Source organism: Carassius carassius, chromosome 3 (assembly GCF_963082965.1).
Source record: "Carassius carassius chromosome 3, fCarCar2.1, whole genome shotgun sequence".
NCBI lineage: Eukaryota > Metazoa > Chordata > Actinopteri > Cypriniformes > Cyprinidae > Carassius > Carassius carassius.
Genome location: NC_081757.1, coordinates 7,283,788 through 7,302,087, shown reverse-complemented (window position 1 = coordinate 7,302,087; position 18,300 = coordinate 7,283,788). Strand labels below are relative to the sequence as shown.

At 36.4% G+C, this 18,300-nt stretch overlaps 2 protein-coding genes across 2 annotated transcripts; one reads left to right on the top strand and one right to left on the bottom strand.

Annotated features, from left to right (window-relative positions):
* The first annotated feature begins 205 nt into the window (after positions 1-205).
* LOC132113870 (ankyrin repeat and death domain-containing protein 1A-like) lies at positions 206-9,122 on the top strand. Its single transcript, XM_059521909.1, has 15 exons — positions 206-389; positions 895-998; positions 1,475-1,573; positions 2,603-2,701; positions 2,930-3,034; positions 4,484-4,582; positions 5,139-5,237; positions 5,324-5,422; positions 5,502-5,600; positions 6,452-6,550; positions 6,626-6,724; positions 6,806-6,901; positions 6,988-7,183; positions 8,243-8,374; positions 8,839-9,122. The coding sequence occupies exons 1-15, from the start codon at positions 356-358 to the stop codon at positions 8,898-8,900; spliced, it is 1,521 nt and encodes a 506-aa protein (XP_059377892.1). The 5' UTR covers positions 206-355; the 3' UTR covers positions 8,901-9,122.
* A 2,668-nt stretch (positions 9,123-11,790) lies between these two features.
* Positions 11,791-18,262, bottom strand: LOC132117739 (maspardin). Its single transcript, XM_059527055.1, has 9 exons — positions 18,103-18,262; positions 17,632-17,696; positions 17,151-17,312; positions 16,902-16,982; positions 16,154-16,299; positions 15,967-16,075; positions 15,519-15,626; positions 15,125-15,265; positions 11,791-12,472 (listed from the first exon to the last, which is right to left on the bottom strand). The coding sequence occupies exons 2-9, from the start codon at positions 17,692-17,694 to the stop codon at positions 12,347-12,349; spliced, it is 936 nt and encodes a 311-aa protein (XP_059383038.1). The 5' UTR covers positions 17,695-17,696; positions 18,103-18,262; the 3' UTR covers positions 11,791-12,346.
* Positions 18,263-18,300: the final 38 nt, after the last annotated feature.

The window sequence follows — 18,300 nt, the reverse complement described above, 5'->3', positions numbered from 1 at the left end:
GAAAAGTGGTAGCAAATATATTTAACTAATGTCTCAAAAGCAACGTTGACAAAACCTATTTAATATTCATTAACTGCCAATTCGCCATTGGAAATGACTTCAACATAATCTAATTAATATTTATAATCACATCCGAAGGACACGAGGAAACGTCATCATGGCCCTAATTAATATTCATGAGCCAAACCCTCGTTCGCTTCAGCAGGATTCGTCATTTCCCAAAGCGGCAGGCTTGAGCTCGGCTGTGGGAGAAGCGCTCAGAAACACAGCCCAACATCGCGTCGGAAGATGAAGATGTAGACATGTATCACAAGATGCGCACATCGGATGCATAACACTGCATCGACTGAGGACGATGGAAGACGGACTGGTGTCTGAAGACGATATTTGTGAGTGTCAAAATACTGAAAAGATAAAATAGTGACCGTGTTGTAGTGCGGTACGGACACTAAGTAGGGCAGGTGAGAGAAATAAGGTTATATTCAATGGCTTAAATATTCATTATCTCACTGTATTTCTAAATGGCTTCTAAAACTAACTGTGGCTAATAGTTATAAATAAAAATGGTATTATATAAGACTAAAGAGACTTGTTTACAAAGGCTTTGTTGGATTCTTGAACATATAATAAATATTATTATTTATATTAAATCATAGATAGATATTAGTTTTTAATTGTATACATTTTTAAATTGTGGGGGTCATAGCTTAATTATGTACACAATCAGGATAGAATCTAAAACCTAGATTGAAATGATCTCTAAAAAGTGATGAGAAACATTAAATATGAATACTACCGATGCATGTGGACAATCATGGATCATGCTCATGTTTGTACCGGTATACACCATACTGTATATAACTCTTGTCACCTTCCACGTTTATTTCACTCCAGTGCTTTGCTCAGAGAAGGAATTTCATGATGCTGCAAAGAGGAACGATACGGAGAGGATGCAGGAGCTCATCAGAAGAGGGGTGGACATCAAAGTCAAAAATAAGGTGAGATATAACCAATACAGAAACATGTGCACAATGCAAATCTACATGCAAGGAATGGATTATATGCAATATACTAGACAGTCTAAAGCAGTCTTTCTAATAAAGGATGCCTTTTGAATGGTTTAAAATTGTCTCCTTGACTAAAATAAGATGTAATAATAAATGTATATCTATTTAAATAAGTAAATAAACTGTGAAGTACACTTCTAAACATGGTGGCACGTTTAAGAAAGCGTAGTGAAGCATGCCGAATGTACAGGAAGCTGTGTCAGCGGAAGTTATGTTGCCATCCACCATGCCAGTTTCTCTGCCTGGAATGCTTTGTTTTTCCCAGTTATGCACCAGAGTGACGGAAACCCACATGTTGTGGTCGTCAGCACAGGATATGACCTTTGTTTTACCCTAGACAATGGTATTTATCATCTAAAGCCAGTGAGTGTGGATGTTTAATTTTCTCATGTGATTCTGGTTTAAAGATGGACCGTAAGGCCTTGCACTGGGCAGCAGGAGCCGGCAGTGAGCAGGCAGTGCGTCTGCTGCTGGACCACGACATGGAGGTGGATGATATGGACAGCGTACGTGTCAAATGCATTTTGTTTGAGCGCTGCCACACTGTGTGAACAAACGGGGAACAGGTTCAAATTTAGTTGCATTTTAGGCTAAATATTTTATGTAAGTTAAATATTGCTCCACTGAATAAATTTTTAATGGGTTGCTGTTCACCATGTGGCCTGTAAATTACTGGAGGCTATGAGTTTGTTACACCAGCAATGATTAAACAGACAAAGAGTGGCCCTGAAATGCAAGGCAGAACTTGTAGATAATTATTTTTTTTTTTTTTTGTAATTTACATAGTAAAAGTGTTTTTAATTTTTTTTTTTTTTTTGGTGTATGTTGTAACTGGTCATTATTTTTGTATCATCTTTTTAGAATTTTACATAAATACACCTACCATGTGACAATATTTTTTTATGTAGTAAATATTTTATCATATGCTAAAAAATGAATGCAAAATGATTTAAAAATTTGTATACAGAGCATTTTTAAAATAAATAATAAAAAAGCTTGTTAAGATAAAAAAACAAACAAAAACATTTTTTATCACATCTTTATTTCTGCAGTTCATGTAAATGGTCCTTTGAAGTGTCTTTTTATTTTTTAAATACAAATTTTCCATGTTGTCCCTCAAGTAGTATTGTGGGCATAATTATCTTAATTTTATTTGATACAATTTTACAGGAGATTAAAATAATATTTAAACATACTATTTAGAATAGGTTCTGATGAAGTAGAGCTTGTCACACTATAACATTCAATACACTTTTGCATGAAATAAAAATTAGCTCCATTATTAAACTTTTTACATTTATGCATTTGCTGGACACTTTTAAGTGACTCACATCAATACATTCAAGCAAGCAATACATTTTACCAGCATGTTTATTCCTTGGGAATCAAACCCTTGTCCTCAGCGTTGCCAGTAGTAGTTTCTACACATGCACTGCTGTTCATGAACCACTAGAATATGATTCTTAATTATATAATTAAGGAAGTGTCACTTTAGGCTAATACTGTTGTGTGACATACATTCTTTTGTTTTCCAGTTTGGTATGAACGCTCTGCTCTTGGCGGCATGGTTTGGTCACCTCTCAATCCTAAAGATCCTTGTCTCAACTGGAGCGAAGCTCACCTGTGAAAACAAAGTAAGACTCTACTGGCAAAAAGTTTTGTCATGTTTCAGATATCTTTTATGTGCTGCGCTCTCTCACGGTTGACTATCCTCTTGACGAATAGCGTTCTGAAGGTGTTCTTTAAAGACCACTAACCAATACAAGTGAGACTGATGTGTGTACTGGCCTACATTCAGGCTTCAACGTTCATTTCAATGCATCTCACTGACTGAACGGTTTCTTTTATTTTTTTTCTTTCAGAATGGCTTGAATCTCTTGCACTGTGCTGCACAGAGGGGTCACATCAGTGTTTTGGAGTATATTATGGAAGATCTGGAAAACGTGCAGCTTAATAAAGTCGACAACGTGAGAGTCTCATGTTTTGCCACAGTGCCCATGTGTAATGTCTTTTAATTGTACCCTCAGTTCCCTGCTAAATACTAGAGCCCAGACAAAGTTTACAGACCGAATGGGTTTTGTTTTCCAAAGTTGGGAGTTAAAGGAGGTCATTGATCACATGACCTTTTGATCATCACTTTCCGAAAATGTTTGGGGTTTTCTTAACCATCCTGTATTTGCTGACGCTCTCTTCATCCGAGAGACTGATAACGACTGTGATGATTGCACAGTGTTCATGCAAATACCAGTTAAACATGTTTAAGGAATGGCTTTAAGGAAGGAATTGTGCTAGGAAAAGTTTTGTTGACTTAAAAAAGCTGCCAGTGAACAGGAGCTGTCAAGCATCAGAAAGGACAAATAGCTTCATAGAAATCTGTTTACTGGGAAAAATGGTGACGTGTTCAATGCTTATTTTATTGAACCCGCTGTATTATGAATGTCAACAGGGTCCATTTTGATGTCTTGTTGTCTTAAAACTCTGATTTAAGTTTTTCCAGTTGTTGTGAATTGTACTACTTGTTACACATGAGTTTATGATGAGATTTATGGTCCATTATGTGTTCTGCAAAGTAGATCAATAATACAAATATGTGACCCTGGACCACAAAAGGTTAAGTGTCGATTTTTCAAAATTGATAGCTTTTTAAGTTGTCCAAATGAATTCTTAGCAATGCATAACACTGATAAAAAATGAAGTTTTGATATATTTACAGTAGGAAATTTACAAAATATCTTCATGGAACATGATCTTTACTTAAAATCCCAATGATTTTGGGTATAAAAGAAAAATCGATAATTTTGAACAATACAATGTTTTTTTTTGGCTATTGTTACAAGTATACCCCAGTGACTTAAGACTTTGTGCTGCAGGGTCACTTATATCACACAATCAATATTCTCAAGTAGTTTCATTGTGCTTTTTCACAACATCCCTGCTGAAAATAGGTTGCCTTCTATTGGTGGCTAGTTAAAACCACTAAATCTTAATGGAACATGTCCCAAAACACAACTACAGCATACAAATTTTCAATGGTTTTAATGGTTAAAAGTTTGGTATATGTAGCGGAAACCATCAGAATTTCTGTGATGGTTTCTATTGTTTGTTTGTTTTTTCAGCAGGGATGTTTTATTATTACCATTGAAATAATAACAGATGAAGCAAAGCTATGATACTTATGGAAACTACACCTTTCCATTACACAAAAGGCTCTTTATAATGGAAATAAATTCTTCAGATTATTAAAATATTCTTAACATTAAGAAAAAGAGAGATTATTTTAAGAACTGTCCACAGAATGGTTCTTTGAGGAACCAAAAATGGTTCTTCTATTGCATTACTATAGAAGAACCTTTATTTTAAAGAGTGTAGTACTGTACATTATGTCCTTTCTAACGTGTGTCCATCTGCTGTGTCAGTCAGGCAAGACAGCGTTTCATTTGGCCACGGAGCATGGACACCTGGAGGTGGTGGAGTTTCTCATTGGTATGGGCTGTGCTCATGACCTCAAGGACAAGGTGAGGGACAGCAAGAGTCATGGGTGCACAGACGCTCCTTAGTGTGTGCTAATTAGATTTTCACTACTACTAGATGTAAAATGCCAAAGTAGAGGGCAAAGCGAGCCAAAGTTTTCAGAATAATGCTTCTGAGAACTTGTCAATGTGATCCAAATAAAAACTCTAGACTTGAGCGGTGTGGCACTGAATTATAATTTTAATCGGTGTTTGCTGACATCAAATGTGCCATATATAGAATCCCTTATATCTAATTCACTATGGCAATGGCATGCCCATTGAAAATATGATATTTATATAAGAGTAAATGCAATGCAGAGTGGTGCCAAATTCAGCGGTTCCAAAGAAATTGCCAAAATAGAAAAGAAATCAACTACATATGTATTAATCTGACCTCACGACAAAAGAAAAAGAGAAACTAAACGCATTTAGCATGCTACAGTAGATGCATCACTTGCCGTAATTTGATAAGTTAAACTAACCAAAACAAAAACATATAAAGAATGGGAAAACATTTACAACATCGATGCAGCACTAATATGATGTCCATGAACTGCAGAAGGAAAACACTGCACTGCATTTAGCAGCTAAGCAAGGCCACAGTGATGTCCTACAGAAGATCATGGAAACCGGCGAGAGCATTGATGAAAAAAACATTGTAAGTAGATCCTGTTTTTTGTGTGCATTGAAAGGTTTTTTTTTTTTTTTTGGTGTTATTTGCGTCACACTGTATTCTTTTAACAGGATGGCATGACGGCTTTACATTTGGCAGCTGAAGGAGGGCATTATGAATGTATCAGACTCTTGCTGGAAGCTGGCTGCAATGTCAATGAACTTACTCATGTGAGGACATTGTTTTATACTATCAGGTTTCAACTTTCAGTACAAGTCAAAGCACACCTTAAACTGTTTCTTCTTACAGAGTAACAGGACAGCTCTCCATCTGGTGGCCCAGCATGGCTCTGGAAGAGAGATCAAACTGCTGGTACAGGCTGGGATCAATCTGGATTCAGTAGACACAGTGTGTACTAAAACCCCAAGCTTACTTGCTTTTTATGTTTTTGGTATGACATTCACTGTAGAACAGGAGAGAATTCTGGGGGGAAAATTCACTATGGCAATGGTATGCCCATTGAATACAACTAATTTGCTGAATTCTCCGTTAACGGTGTCCAATAATAATGCTCTGCATAACAGATATTCACAGACCTATAGGTACAGTATAGGTACAAGGCCATCTTGATTATGTTAAAGACATGTTTAAGACATTATATTATACAGGAGTTTTACTGCATCATTCGGCTGATTTTGCACCCTTTAAGAGCATGACAAAAGCACTATTTGGGACAAGTATTTTTTGGTTTTATTCCTGTCCAAATGTCAGTGTTAAAGGCAACATTATGGGGAGTGTTACATTTCATTATTTTACAAAAATTATGGGAATGTTACTTTTGCATGTTCTATAAACCATCTTAGATTAACAGCCAACTGAAATGTTTCAGAAAGAAAAAAAAGTTCCATAAAAAATGTTTTGTACTAACGTTTTCAGAACATTATTAGACATTTTGAATGAACATTCTATTAATGTTACTTGTTCATAAACCGTTAGACAATTGCCAGAGTGTGAGCTAAAGAATATTCTCTGTTGTGCATGCACACATCTAAGGCCACATCCAGACAACAACAAAAAAAGTACACTGACGAAATAATATATTTTTAGTACAATCACAATGTGGAGTGCATCATTTGGGCACATTTGACAAATTACCTGATTCGCGAGTGAGGAGCTAAAACCCCAGAAACTTTACAATTCTAAGTTTTACTATTCAGAATATCCAATGTATTTACAGTAGAGACATTTTTCTTTACCAGCAACATACTTCAGCTCTGCACTTGGCAGTACTCAACAACTCCACAGGAATAGTCAAGGATCTTATCGATGCGGGATGTGACCTGGACATCTTTGACAATGTGAGTGTCAAACATTTATGATTTCACAGATTAAGGTAATGGTTTCTTCACTCATTCATCAATTGTTCCTCACAGCGGCTTCAAACTGCTTTGCACATAGCAGCAGAACACGGACGGCAGAACATCGCTGAGATGATCCTGATATCTGGAGTCAACCTCAATCTGCTCGACAAGGTGCAAATCACTTGAGTGTGGTTGATAAATTTCCATATTCTAATACACTTCATCAAACGATTGAACAAAATGTATTTACAGCAGGGAAAGACATCTCTGGATGTTGCAGCACGAGGCAACCATGTGAATGTCGTTGACATGATTATCAAAGCTGACAGATTTTACAAATGGGAGAAGGTTTGTTCAGTATATATTAATCTTAAATTAATTGATTCCGAAATCATTTGAATATGAAAGATTTTAAATGTTCATTTGCTTTCTAGGAAAATGTGACGAGTGACTCTCTGGTGGGAGCGAGTCTAACATTTAAGCAAGATCATCGACAGGAGACACAACATATCCGATCTGTCCTGTGGAAACTAGCCTCCAAATATCTCAAACCAGGCGAGTGGAAAACACTGGCTCGGCACTGGAAGTTCTCAGATGCACATATTCGAGCCATAGAGCACCAATGGATAGGTATGTCATTTAACATAATCTGCTGAGTGCATCTTTAAAAAATATATATGTGTACATTTGTAAGTCGCTTTGGATAAAAGCATCTGCTGTGTGTGTGTGTGTATGTATGTGTGTGTATGTATGTATGTATGCATGTGTGTGTATATATATATATATATAGATATATATATCTATATATATCTATATATATATATAGATATATATATATATATATATATATATATATATATATATATATATATATAGATATATATATATATATATATATATATATATATAGATATATATAGATATATATATATATAGATATATAGATATAGATGAGTTCATTTGCTAAAACAGGTAACTCTGTTACAGGTAAATTTTCACAAATCATGTTTTTTAATTGTGCGTTTCACATACTGTACCTGCAAAAAAGGGTCACATCTTTTGGAATATTTTGAGAATTTAAAGGTGGGGTAAGTGATTTCTGGTAGCCAATGTTGATATTTAAAATCACCAAAACAAACACGCCCCTACCCCAAAAGAGCCTTGCCCCTATTTTGATAGCGCATCCCCAAAATCACATGTATGCATATACATACGGAACCCAGGCAACTATTATAGCAATGTGTTTTAACTGCATATACTGTATTAGTTCTGTGAAACGAAGCAAAACCAATGTTACTCAACTATCGAGAAGAAACAAAGCAACCTCGGCGTCTTGCTCCCTGAGTTCTCTCCAGCTCTGGAAAGCTGATCAAATATTTACACAGCTCCTAATTCTTGCCTTATCGTAAGCAACCTTTTATTCTGGAGACATTTTCCTCTTTTGTTTTTTATCCGCCATCTCTGTCTTTCTGTCGTCGCTCGACTCAGCCCCTTACTGCTGATTGGCTACAAGTTTTTACTGCAACTCTGCCCGACTCAGTTTTTTAAAGCTTTTTTGTACAAATAAATACCCCACCTTTAACATGTAAATGAAGCGTTCTGTTATTTTTTAACAAAATAAAGGAAAAACGGTGTGTTCAGTGTGATAAGATATCTGTCATAGTGATGAAAAGCTCTGAACTTTTAAAGGTACAAAGAGCTACAAGGAGCATGGGCATAGGATGCTGCTCATCTGGCTGTACGGAGTGATCACCGCTGGAGAAAACCCCATCAAGGGCTTGTACGAAGGTCTGACTGGAATCTCCAGGATTGATTTGGCAGGTGAATTCAGCATTACTCTTCATGTGTGTATAAGATCTGTTTCTAAACCTACTGTTATGCCTGTCTAGACAAAAATTTTATGCATCACACGTGCATTTCAGACTCAAAGGCAGCAAAATGAAAATCTTTTTGGCATAATTGCGGGTGTCATTTTTTGGAAGGCAAATGCAGAATGCATTGTAGTGAATTAGTATGCAAATTAAATTTAAAAAAATCTATTAGGTTATTATTCTTGCCAAGAACCATCAACTTCATATGTCTATCTTTTCATGTGTGTGACCAACTAAAGATTGTAAGCTATTCAGAGCTATTGAGTGTGTGTGTGTGTGTGTGTGTGTGTATATATATATATATATATATATATATATAATTTTTATTGTTTTTTTTCTTTTCTTTAAATATATATATAGTTTCACAGTCTTGCTTTACCTTCCCTCTTTTATAACTTTTTTTCTTCCTAACAGAAAGCATGCGACAGCAGGCCAATGCGGATCCATCTTCTGCTAAAAAATGCTCTACAATGTAATGTGAGATTTGTTGAGAAAGGTCTAGACTGAGTGCATACCAACCAGGAGATTGGATGCTCTTCAAATACACAGTACTGATGAAACACAAATACATAAATATAACCTCAGTGATGTGTCTGAGAAGAAAACTTAGCCTGTTCACACCAAGAGCAAATATTTACAGCAAGCATGACTTTGTATGGGTTTCTTTGGAACCATTCATATTGAGAAAATATGATGGAGCAGTTTTTGGGAGAACAGATTTTTTTTTCTTTTTCTGTCTCTGTCGAAAAACTTTCGAAACTTTTCTCTGTCGAAAGCCAAGCAATAACATTTTTGGTCATGCTGAATTTCACTTTCCACATTTCAATTTTACAGTTCTGCATGTATTTCTGTCCTATATTTATTTGTAGTTGCAGCTTTTCTGCTGTAATTGTTATTTTTAAGGCTAGAAACAAAGACAATACTAATACTATACTAAGCTCAGGATACTGGGTAACATGTTTTGTGTGTGTTTAAATGTGTGTGATCATCCTGTTCATTATAGGATTTGCAAGACTGAAAGGTCCAAACTTTTTTGTATGTGCAAATGTTCTTAAGTGAACACAGGCAAAAAAAAAAAAAAAGTGAAGAAGGTGCTATACAATTAAGAGAATAAACCACTGTAGTATTTTATGCAGATTGGGGCTGGGTTGATATCGAGTTCTCTACTTTTTTTTTTTCATCTTCTTTTTTTTTTGTAGTAAATCACAACAAGCTTTGTGGTTTGTTACTTTTGATATAAAACAAAGCCTTAGCTTAAATTCTGAAATGTAAACAATACAGTTTTGGCGCTTTTTAATGAAGTGTGGCGGATCGTTGTAGCGCCTCATTTCCAGCCGCAACTCCGAGCGCACCTGAACCAAACATTTCCTCCCCTACTACTAGTTATTGCATGAAATAAACATGGATAAACTTCGGAAGTTGTGTTGAAAATGTATCATGTCTCATGTACGTCCTCAGTCAGTTTTCAGCAGCGGAAAGACAGCCATAGCAAAATATGTTGTTGGACGATGTCACATAACGTTTACCTCAGAAAAGCCATTCAATGCCGACAACTGTTAAATGATTATATATAAAAAAAGAAAAGAAAATTGGAGCATAGTTATATCGTTAAGTATACAAGTATAGGATAAGTACATCTATCTTTTTCCCTTTACAGTTTACAATGTCAGTTGAGATTTCTTTACTTGAGAAAACCTGACACGTACCTGATAGCCTCCGTATCCAAATGAATCCGTATCGAGTCGAGATCGGAATCGAATCGCAAGCTGGAGAGTTAAAAAACTGTGTCAACCCAGTTCTTATGCAAACAATATATTCAGCCTGCCTAAGCAAGAGATGTGTAAATGTTGCTTGTGATGTTAGAGATGCTACACTGATGCATGCAAGACTGTAACTGAAACTGTACTTGTTTGATTTGTAAGTGTACTTGTTTTAAAGTAGCCTATTGAGTATGGTATGAGTCACCGTTTGCAGCATGACTAGAGTTGTTGATTTTTCCCACACTAAAAGTCTGTTAATCTAATTTAATTATTGCACTTTAATTTCTAGATGTTTTTTTTTGTCATATTTTGTTTTTACTACTGCACTATGGCTTTAGTGGACTGTGACTCAACAGGAAATTAAGTGCAGATGTGAAGCAGGTTAAAAGGAAAAAAAAAAAAAATATATATATATATATATATATATATATATATTTCTGCAAAGACAAAAGATGCAAATTTGCTGTCACCAATGGTTATCGGGTAGTAACCAAATGTAACTATGTACGCCAACCAAAATGCTGTTGTCATTTTTAAATGAGGTGACGCAAACAAATCAATGAAAACCAGCCATCTCCGAGGAACAGGAAGTGGTTTTCTTTTGGAATGATTTTGCAAGCTGTCTCCAAGCAACACAAATAGTCTCAATAAACAAATATATTACAACAGGAAGTTCTGCTTATTTCATTCTGTATTTTCGTTTTAGAATCAGTCCAATAATCTTAGTGTCTGTAATAGTGCATAATATTTTATTTTAATTGCTTTGGACTGTTTGGACATCTAATTGGTGCTTGGTCTGTGCATATTTCTTTCCTGATTCAGAAGCAATCATTTAAAGTTAAAACACCATGATGGATTTGTTTATTACAAACACACAGATTTTCACTTCTCATGATGTTAATCAATAGACTGGAGTGGTGTGGATTATTGTGATGTTTTTAATAGCTGTTTGGACTCCCATTTTGACGGCACCCATTCACTGCAGAAGATCCACTGGTGAAAAAGTGAGGTAATGCTACATTTCTCCAAATCTGTTCCAATGAAGAAACAAACTTATCTTCATCTTGGATGGCCTTAGGGTGAGTAAATTTGGAGCAAATTTACATTTTTGGGTGAACACGTCCTTTAAGCCAGCGGCATTCACATCCACCTCAATTCGGATCCTGATGTTACAGTTGGAAAAACGTCACAATACTGTTGTAATGTTTTTTGCAACTTCTGTTTCATGACAAGTTTAATGTGATGGCCCCTTCCAAAAATAATTGTGGTGGTACAAGATCAAAATATCATGGTACTGAATGATTATGATATTCATATACTATTGTATTTAGGTGATGTCTAAAAAATAAAATAATCATCTGGTCTGCTCTGGTAGAGACTTGAATTTATTTGCATGCCATAATTTTGTAATGCCCAATTCATTAATCTGATTCTTATGTTAACACTTAACAAGATGTGAATAATTTTTATTGTGTAGCCATAGAGGTGTTGTAACTGTGTGGTAATGATTTAGTTATTGATTTACATTATTGGCAGGTGAGAGTTTAACACATGCAGAACCTGTAATAAATTGTTGTAAAATCTTTAATAATGATCGATACCTGTCTTTTGCGGTTACAGGACTTTTATTTAAGTAAATAATGACACTTTTTGATTTGTTTCCAAATCAAAGACTGCTGATAGGTCATTTGGAAAAGGTAAGAGATTTATACAATCTGGTGTTAAAACCAGTTTTGGTTTATATCAGTGCATGACTCCAACAGACATAATGACACCGACAACATTCATACATACAAACAAACCAAGTAGATGACAAAAAATGTACACCAATGTACAAAAGGCAGAAAATGAAGTTCAAGGAGTAAAAAGTGCTAAATTGAACAAATGCGTGCATTTTATATTGTGTTAGGCAACCGGGTCAAAATATGGCATTCTATGAAAACGCTTTTGCCATGTAATCAATTTCACTTATTTACAGTCATAATACTTATCAAAATATTGTTAAGTAAAAATAGGCTCTTTAAAATCCATTCACATTTAACTGAGTTTAAGGTCATAGAAAAACAGAATCCTGGCACTTGATCTCTTAAACGGGTTCACTTCAGATCCAGATTCATCTAGTCAACCTTCAGAGGATGCCTGGATGAAGCCTGTTGGTCTCTCTACGATTCCTTGTCACTCTCACTGTTGTTGCTCAGATTTGTCCTCTGCACTTCCAGCTCCTCTGCACTGACCATCTCTGGACTGATAGAGGCGTACCGTGTCCCATGAAACTGACGCAGGTGTATCTACAGAGTAACAATGCAAGTTAAGCCTTAAAGGTCCCTTTTTTCGCGCTTTTTTGAAGCTTTGTGTTTACAGTGTGCAATATAACGTGTTCATGTTTCACGTGTAAAAAAAAAAAAAAAAAAAACTATTTTTCACACAATTCACCTATCTGTATACTGCTGTTTTCACTGTCATAAAAATGGGCTGATGACTTCCTTGTTCTATAAAGTCCCTCCTTCAGAAATACGTAACGAGTTCTGATTGGGCCAGCGGTTCCTGTGTTGTGATTCGACAGCAGCTGAGTGCGCGCTTCCCTCCTGGTAACACGATTGGACTAGTTTTGAGAAGCAAGTGGGCAGGAGCGTGTGCTGGAGATGTACTTATAATCACAGGAGCGTTTTTACTGACGAGATGCACATGAAAATCGCATTCAATTTTTTTGCACAGCCCTAACATCTAGTTAACAAAGCTAAACAGCGTTGCCCTTTGTGTAATAAGTTACAGAAACTGTTAAACGCACCAACTTAAATAATAAAATACACTTACCGATTGTGGTCCATAAACAACGCCTTCTCCAGACATAGAGGGAACTGCTCCATCTTTCAAGAATAATCTTTGTGCGAATCCGGCATTAAAACTGATTGAGATTGAGCAAATTGTCCTCAGCAAAATAAGCTGCAGATAGTTTTACATGTGGATTATAATTTTCGGGAACCGAGTTAAACATAAATTGTAACCATTAATCTCCAAGTACAGCATCCATGGGAAGCCCAAACAAAGGTGACTGGACTCTGAGATGAAAATAACAGCGTTTCGATGACATGGCGACAAACACACGCTTCAAACGCAACTCTTCCTTTTCTCCGTCGGAGCGCAACAAGACCACGCCCCCTTTTTGTGTATTCATGTGGATGGAGGTTTGTCAAAAAAATGTTTTAGTGACGTCATTACCGCAGGAACTAGAGGGATGTAGTCCAAACGGGTCGTTTTTTGTAGGCGAATTCTGTTAAATAAAATATCTCGCTTGGCATTGAACTTTGAGCTTTATAATTTTACAGATATTATTTATACTCTAACAACAACAACATTACACACGAACTAAAGTTTAAAACATGGGATCACGAAGAAGGGGACCTTTAAAAAAAAAAAAAATGAAAAAATTCACATGATTGCACTTTTTTAATCACTATTCACTGAAAATGCAAGCTTTAGTAACAGAAAACTGGTCCTTATGTCTTTAAAGGTCCCGTTCTTCGTGATCCCATGTTTTAAACTTTAGTTAGTGTGTAATGTTGTTGTTAGAGTAAAAATAATATCTGTAAAATTATAAAGCTCAAAGTTCAATGCCAAGCGAGATATTTTATTTAACAGAATTCGCCTACAAAAAACGACCCGTTTGGACTACATCCCTCTAGTTCCTGCAGTAATGACATCACTAAAACAAATTTTTGACTAACCTCTGCCCACATGAATACACAAAAAGGGGGCGTGGTCTTGTTGCGCTCCGATGGAGAAGAGGAAGAGCTGCGTTTGTGTTTGTCACCATGTCGTCGAAACGCTGTTATTTTCATCTCAGAGTCCAGTCACCTTTGTTTGGGCTTCCCAGGGACGCTGTACTTGGAGATTAATGGTTACAATTTATGTTTAACTCGGTTCCCGAAAATTATAATCCACATGTAAAACTATCTGCAGCACATTTTGCTGAGGACAGCGAGCTTCCTCAATCTCAATCAGTTTAATGCCGGATTCGCACAAAGATTATTCCTGAAAGATGGAGCAGTTCCCTCTTTGTCTGGAGAAGGCGTTGTTTATGGACCACAACCGGTAAGTGTATTTTATTATTTAAGTTGGTGTGTTTAACAGTTTCTGTAACTTATTACACAAAGGGCAACGCTGTTTAGCTTTGTTAACTAGATGTTAGGGCTGTGCAAATAAATTGAATGCGATTTTCATGTGCATCTCGTCAGTAAAAACGCTCCTGTGATTATAAGTACATCTTCAGCACACGCTCCTGCCCACTTGCTTCTCAAAACTAGTCCAATCGTGTTACCAGGAGGGCAGCCTGTGCTCAGCTGCTGTCGAATCACAACACAGGAACCGCTGGCCCAATCAGAACTCGTTACGTATTTCTGAAGGAGGGACTTTATAGAACATGGAAGTCATCAGCCCGTTTTTATGACAGTGAAAACAGCGGTATACAGATAGGTGAATTGTGTGAAAAATACTGTGTTTTTTTACACGCAAAACACGTTATATTGCACACTGTAAACACAATCAAAGCTTCAAAAAAACACGAAAAACGGGATCTTCAAAACATGTCGTCTTTATTCACTGAGAATCTTTCTCCAAAAACTCATTAACTATTGCAATCTGATTATGGAGTTGTGAATCGAAAGAACTGAAGATTTTTTAAAAATTACTGTTTCTCGCAAAAATCTATCATATGGCTAAGATTCAGACTGAAGTTTGACTACTTCTACTTGGTGCTTTTTTAACTTTTAAAGCTTTCTATTACTTTAATTGCAGGAAAATTTGCATGTAAAATGTTCTTCATATACATGTTCCACAGAAGAAAGTGCGTTATTTGAGGTCGGAATATCATGAGGGTAAGTAAATAATGACAGTTTTTACATTTTTGGTTGAAATATTCCTTTCAACGACTTGAAACTCACTTGTATGTACAGGTTGACTTCTGCACTTCTGCACAGATACGGGAAGTTTCCTCCTGTTTTGAGGTGAGCTCTTCTAGCATTGGGGTACAGCTTATACATTTCTTCCTTTGCCTCATGTGACAGGGCACTCTGATCAAAAACCTAAGTGAAAATATGTGCAAAATGTTTTTAAAATGTTAAACTTACATCTTATTTCCGTAACTTATGTAGAGTGTTTCAGTTCAAGAATCACAACATTTTATACAAAGTTTAAAATAGAGGCCCGTTCACACCAAGGAAGATAAAGATAACAATATAGTTCTAAAAATCTCTCTCAATATTAAAGAATAGCAGAGTCCACAGCACAACTATAACGATAAAGACAAAGAGAAATGAGTGTATAAAAAAGACCTACATCCATTATAGTGACGGCAATATCCTTTATCTTGTGAGGCTCCACATAGGAGTTTTGGCAGTTCAGCGTGAGTCGAGAGGCCAGTTCACTCTGGTTCAGGCTTTCCAGCTGGAGCACAAACAAACAGAGCGTGCTTTGTTGATAAATGAGCAAAGAGTGAGACAAATTCCCTTCGCACATCAGTATGAGATCTATTACTAACTACATCTATCCAGAATAAGCACTAAACGTGGTTTGATTTATGTGCAGTTTCCACATAACTATTTCAGTACAATGAAAGTTTGCATGTATTTTTATACATTTCATGTTCATATTAAATGTATTATATGTATGATGTATGATAAATGCTCTGAATGTATGATTTGTAATTGTTTTTTTGTAGGTCAAATATTGTAGCATTACATGAATTATATCAACACTGTAAAGTCAGTACAGTAGAAATACTCACTCTATCAACCATAAAGTCAATTGCATCTACCATTTTTGGGTCCACAGGTCCTTTGGCAAAGTTACCAAGCACAATCTTTTTGAGCATGAAAGCAGGCATCAACCAGAAACTAGAAAATAAACATTATACATGAGAAAAACCCACAATGATGGAGATGTTATTACTGTAAAAGTATCCAGTATATAACCTGTTTGCTGTCCAAGTCTGGTTGAAGATCGATGTGTCACTAAATGAGTTGCACAGGATCAGAGAATGAACTCTGGGAGATTTATGCGTGACTTCAGCAAATTTCTGAGCCAGGAATCCTCCCAGAGAGGCACCAAACAAATGCACCTAGGCAGACCGAAAACGAAGAATAGTTTGTGAAAGAGACCCATTTCTCATCTTGTATACCGTATTTTCCGGACTATAATTCCTAGGGCTGCTCCGATCACGATCGGCCGATCGTTATGCGCATCTCGTCAGTAAAGCCGGTTCTCTAAACAGCGGTAAATTCCCTCAGGTGCGTGATTTCACATAGAGCAACTGTTACTACACAGAGCCGTTGTTAACTGAGAAGATGCGCAAATAAACGCTGCTCTATGTGAAATCACAGTTTGGATGGTCCTGCGATTTATAGTCAGGTTCGACTTATTTATTAAAATTAATTTGACATGAAACAAGAGAAAACATTACCGTCTACAGCCGCGAGAGGGCGCTCTATGCTGCTCAGTGCTCCTGTTGCCTCTCCCTGAAAACATAGAGCGCCCTCTCGCGGCTGTAGACGGTAACGTTTTCTCTTGGTTCTTGGTTCTAAATAAATACGATTTATAGTCCAGTGTGACTTATATATGTTTTTTTTACTCGTCATGACTTATTTGGACTGATGGGAACTATACTTAGGTGCGACTTATAATCCGAAAAATACGGTACATAAAACAGTCAATACACCATACCTTGTCCAGTTGTAAGTTGTCTAACAGCTTCCTAAATCCATCACAAAATTCCAGCAGATCCCAATAGACAGGATATTGGAGCTGCATACGGAAATTTCAGGAAATAAATCAGGAAAAAGCAAAATGACATGAAGCAAAAGGATATGTTAGTTATGCAAAATGGCATTTTTGAAATGGAAAGCAACTGAATAACGCTTTCAGTTGTTAACATATCCAGCAGGTCTATCTGTATCTGATGTGAAAACGTACGGAGATTACGCGGTAGCCCCATCCGGAGAGAGCCAGGACCTGTTGGAAGAAAACCTCTGCTGTGCCGCTCACAGGTGGGAGGAAGATGATGGGACACCTGATGCTTTTCGGCCCGGCGTCATACAACGACCAGACTTTACTGTCATCATCATCCACGATTATCTACAGAAGATGCACAGGCAAGACGTCTCACAGTTGTACTACATCAGCCTTATAATATACATATATTATTCTAATTTACATTTATGGCAGTTCTAATTCATTTCATTTTAACTATACTTAAAAAAAAAGACAATTAACAATGGCAAATGACAATTATGCATTGTTTTACACCACAAATGTACTTGTAGAATATGGTCCTGCATAATATAAGAATAAACAGCCGATATGTAAATAACAGGGATGCTAATAAGCAACTAGTTAATAGTGAAAATTGGTCCCTATATGAAATTGTTACCGATAGAAAGCTAGATGAACTTACTCTTTTCAGAGGCACGGCGCTTCTGAACCAGTTATAGTCAGGAGATACTCTTATCTCCTCCATTGCTGAAATGCAAATGAAAGATGAGGTTAAATACGTGTACAGTATGTTTCACAGAATAACTGACACGATCCACTAGATGAAAAGAATAGGAACTACTGTGTCATTGGTTTTACACCCTTTTCATGTAAAGTATTTCACCATAGAAAAACATGTGACTAGACTACAAAATGATCTCGTGAGCAAATGCGACAGGCGAACGCACAAACACAGTTTCTGCCAGTACATCAAATAATTAATTGACGGTTTCTCTGAAATAACCGTTTAAACAAATGAAAAACCAACGTAAGACTGTTTTACATGCTCAAAAACACAACATCTGCCTCTACAAAACTGGCGTTTGTTTACGCTTCATAACAGCGTACATCTGGAGACTATTTCGAGCAATAGATGAATAACGTTAAATGTTACCGTGCTTATTTGTGAAATAAATCACGTTTTACTGACTTTAATCCAAAGATTTGAAAAACATTGTAGCTGTTCGTTGAATCACATGACAGCAGCTTCCGCAGCCAACAAGCACACCAGCCAATCAGCACCCGCGAACTTTGCGCATGCGCAGTGAGATCAAAGCAGAGCTTTAAAGAAACAGTTCACCTTAAAAAAAAA

What these genes read in the sequence shown, in the direction of transcription:
- LOC132113870 (XM_059521909.1), top strand. Translation starts at nt 356, where the DNA reads ATGGAAGACGGACTGGTGTCTGAAGACGATATTT. An exon ending in GGTGTCTGAAGACGATATTT is followed by an intron (nt 390 to 894) that starts GTGAGTGTCAAA and finishes ATTTCACTCCAG; the next exon opens with TGCTTTGCTCAGAGAAGGAA. An exon ending in ATCTGGATTCAGTAGACACA is followed by an intron (nt 5,601 to 6,451) that starts GTGTGTACTAAA and finishes TTTCTTTACCAG; the next exon opens with CAACATACTTCAGCTCTGCA.
- LOC132117739 (XM_059527055.1), bottom strand. Translation starts at nt 17,694, where the DNA reads ATGGAGGAGATAAGAGTATCTCCTGACTATAACTGGTTCAGAAGCGCC. An exon ending in GGGGCTACCGCGTAATCTCC is followed by an intron (nt 16,983 to 17,150) that starts GTACGTTTTCAC and finishes TTCCGTATGCAG; the next exon opens with CTCCAATATCCTGTCTATTG. An exon ending in ACAACTTACAACTGGACAAG is followed by an intron (nt 16,300 to 16,901) that starts GTATGGTGTATT and finishes CGGTCTGCCTAG; the next exon opens with GTGCATTTGTTTGGTGCCTC.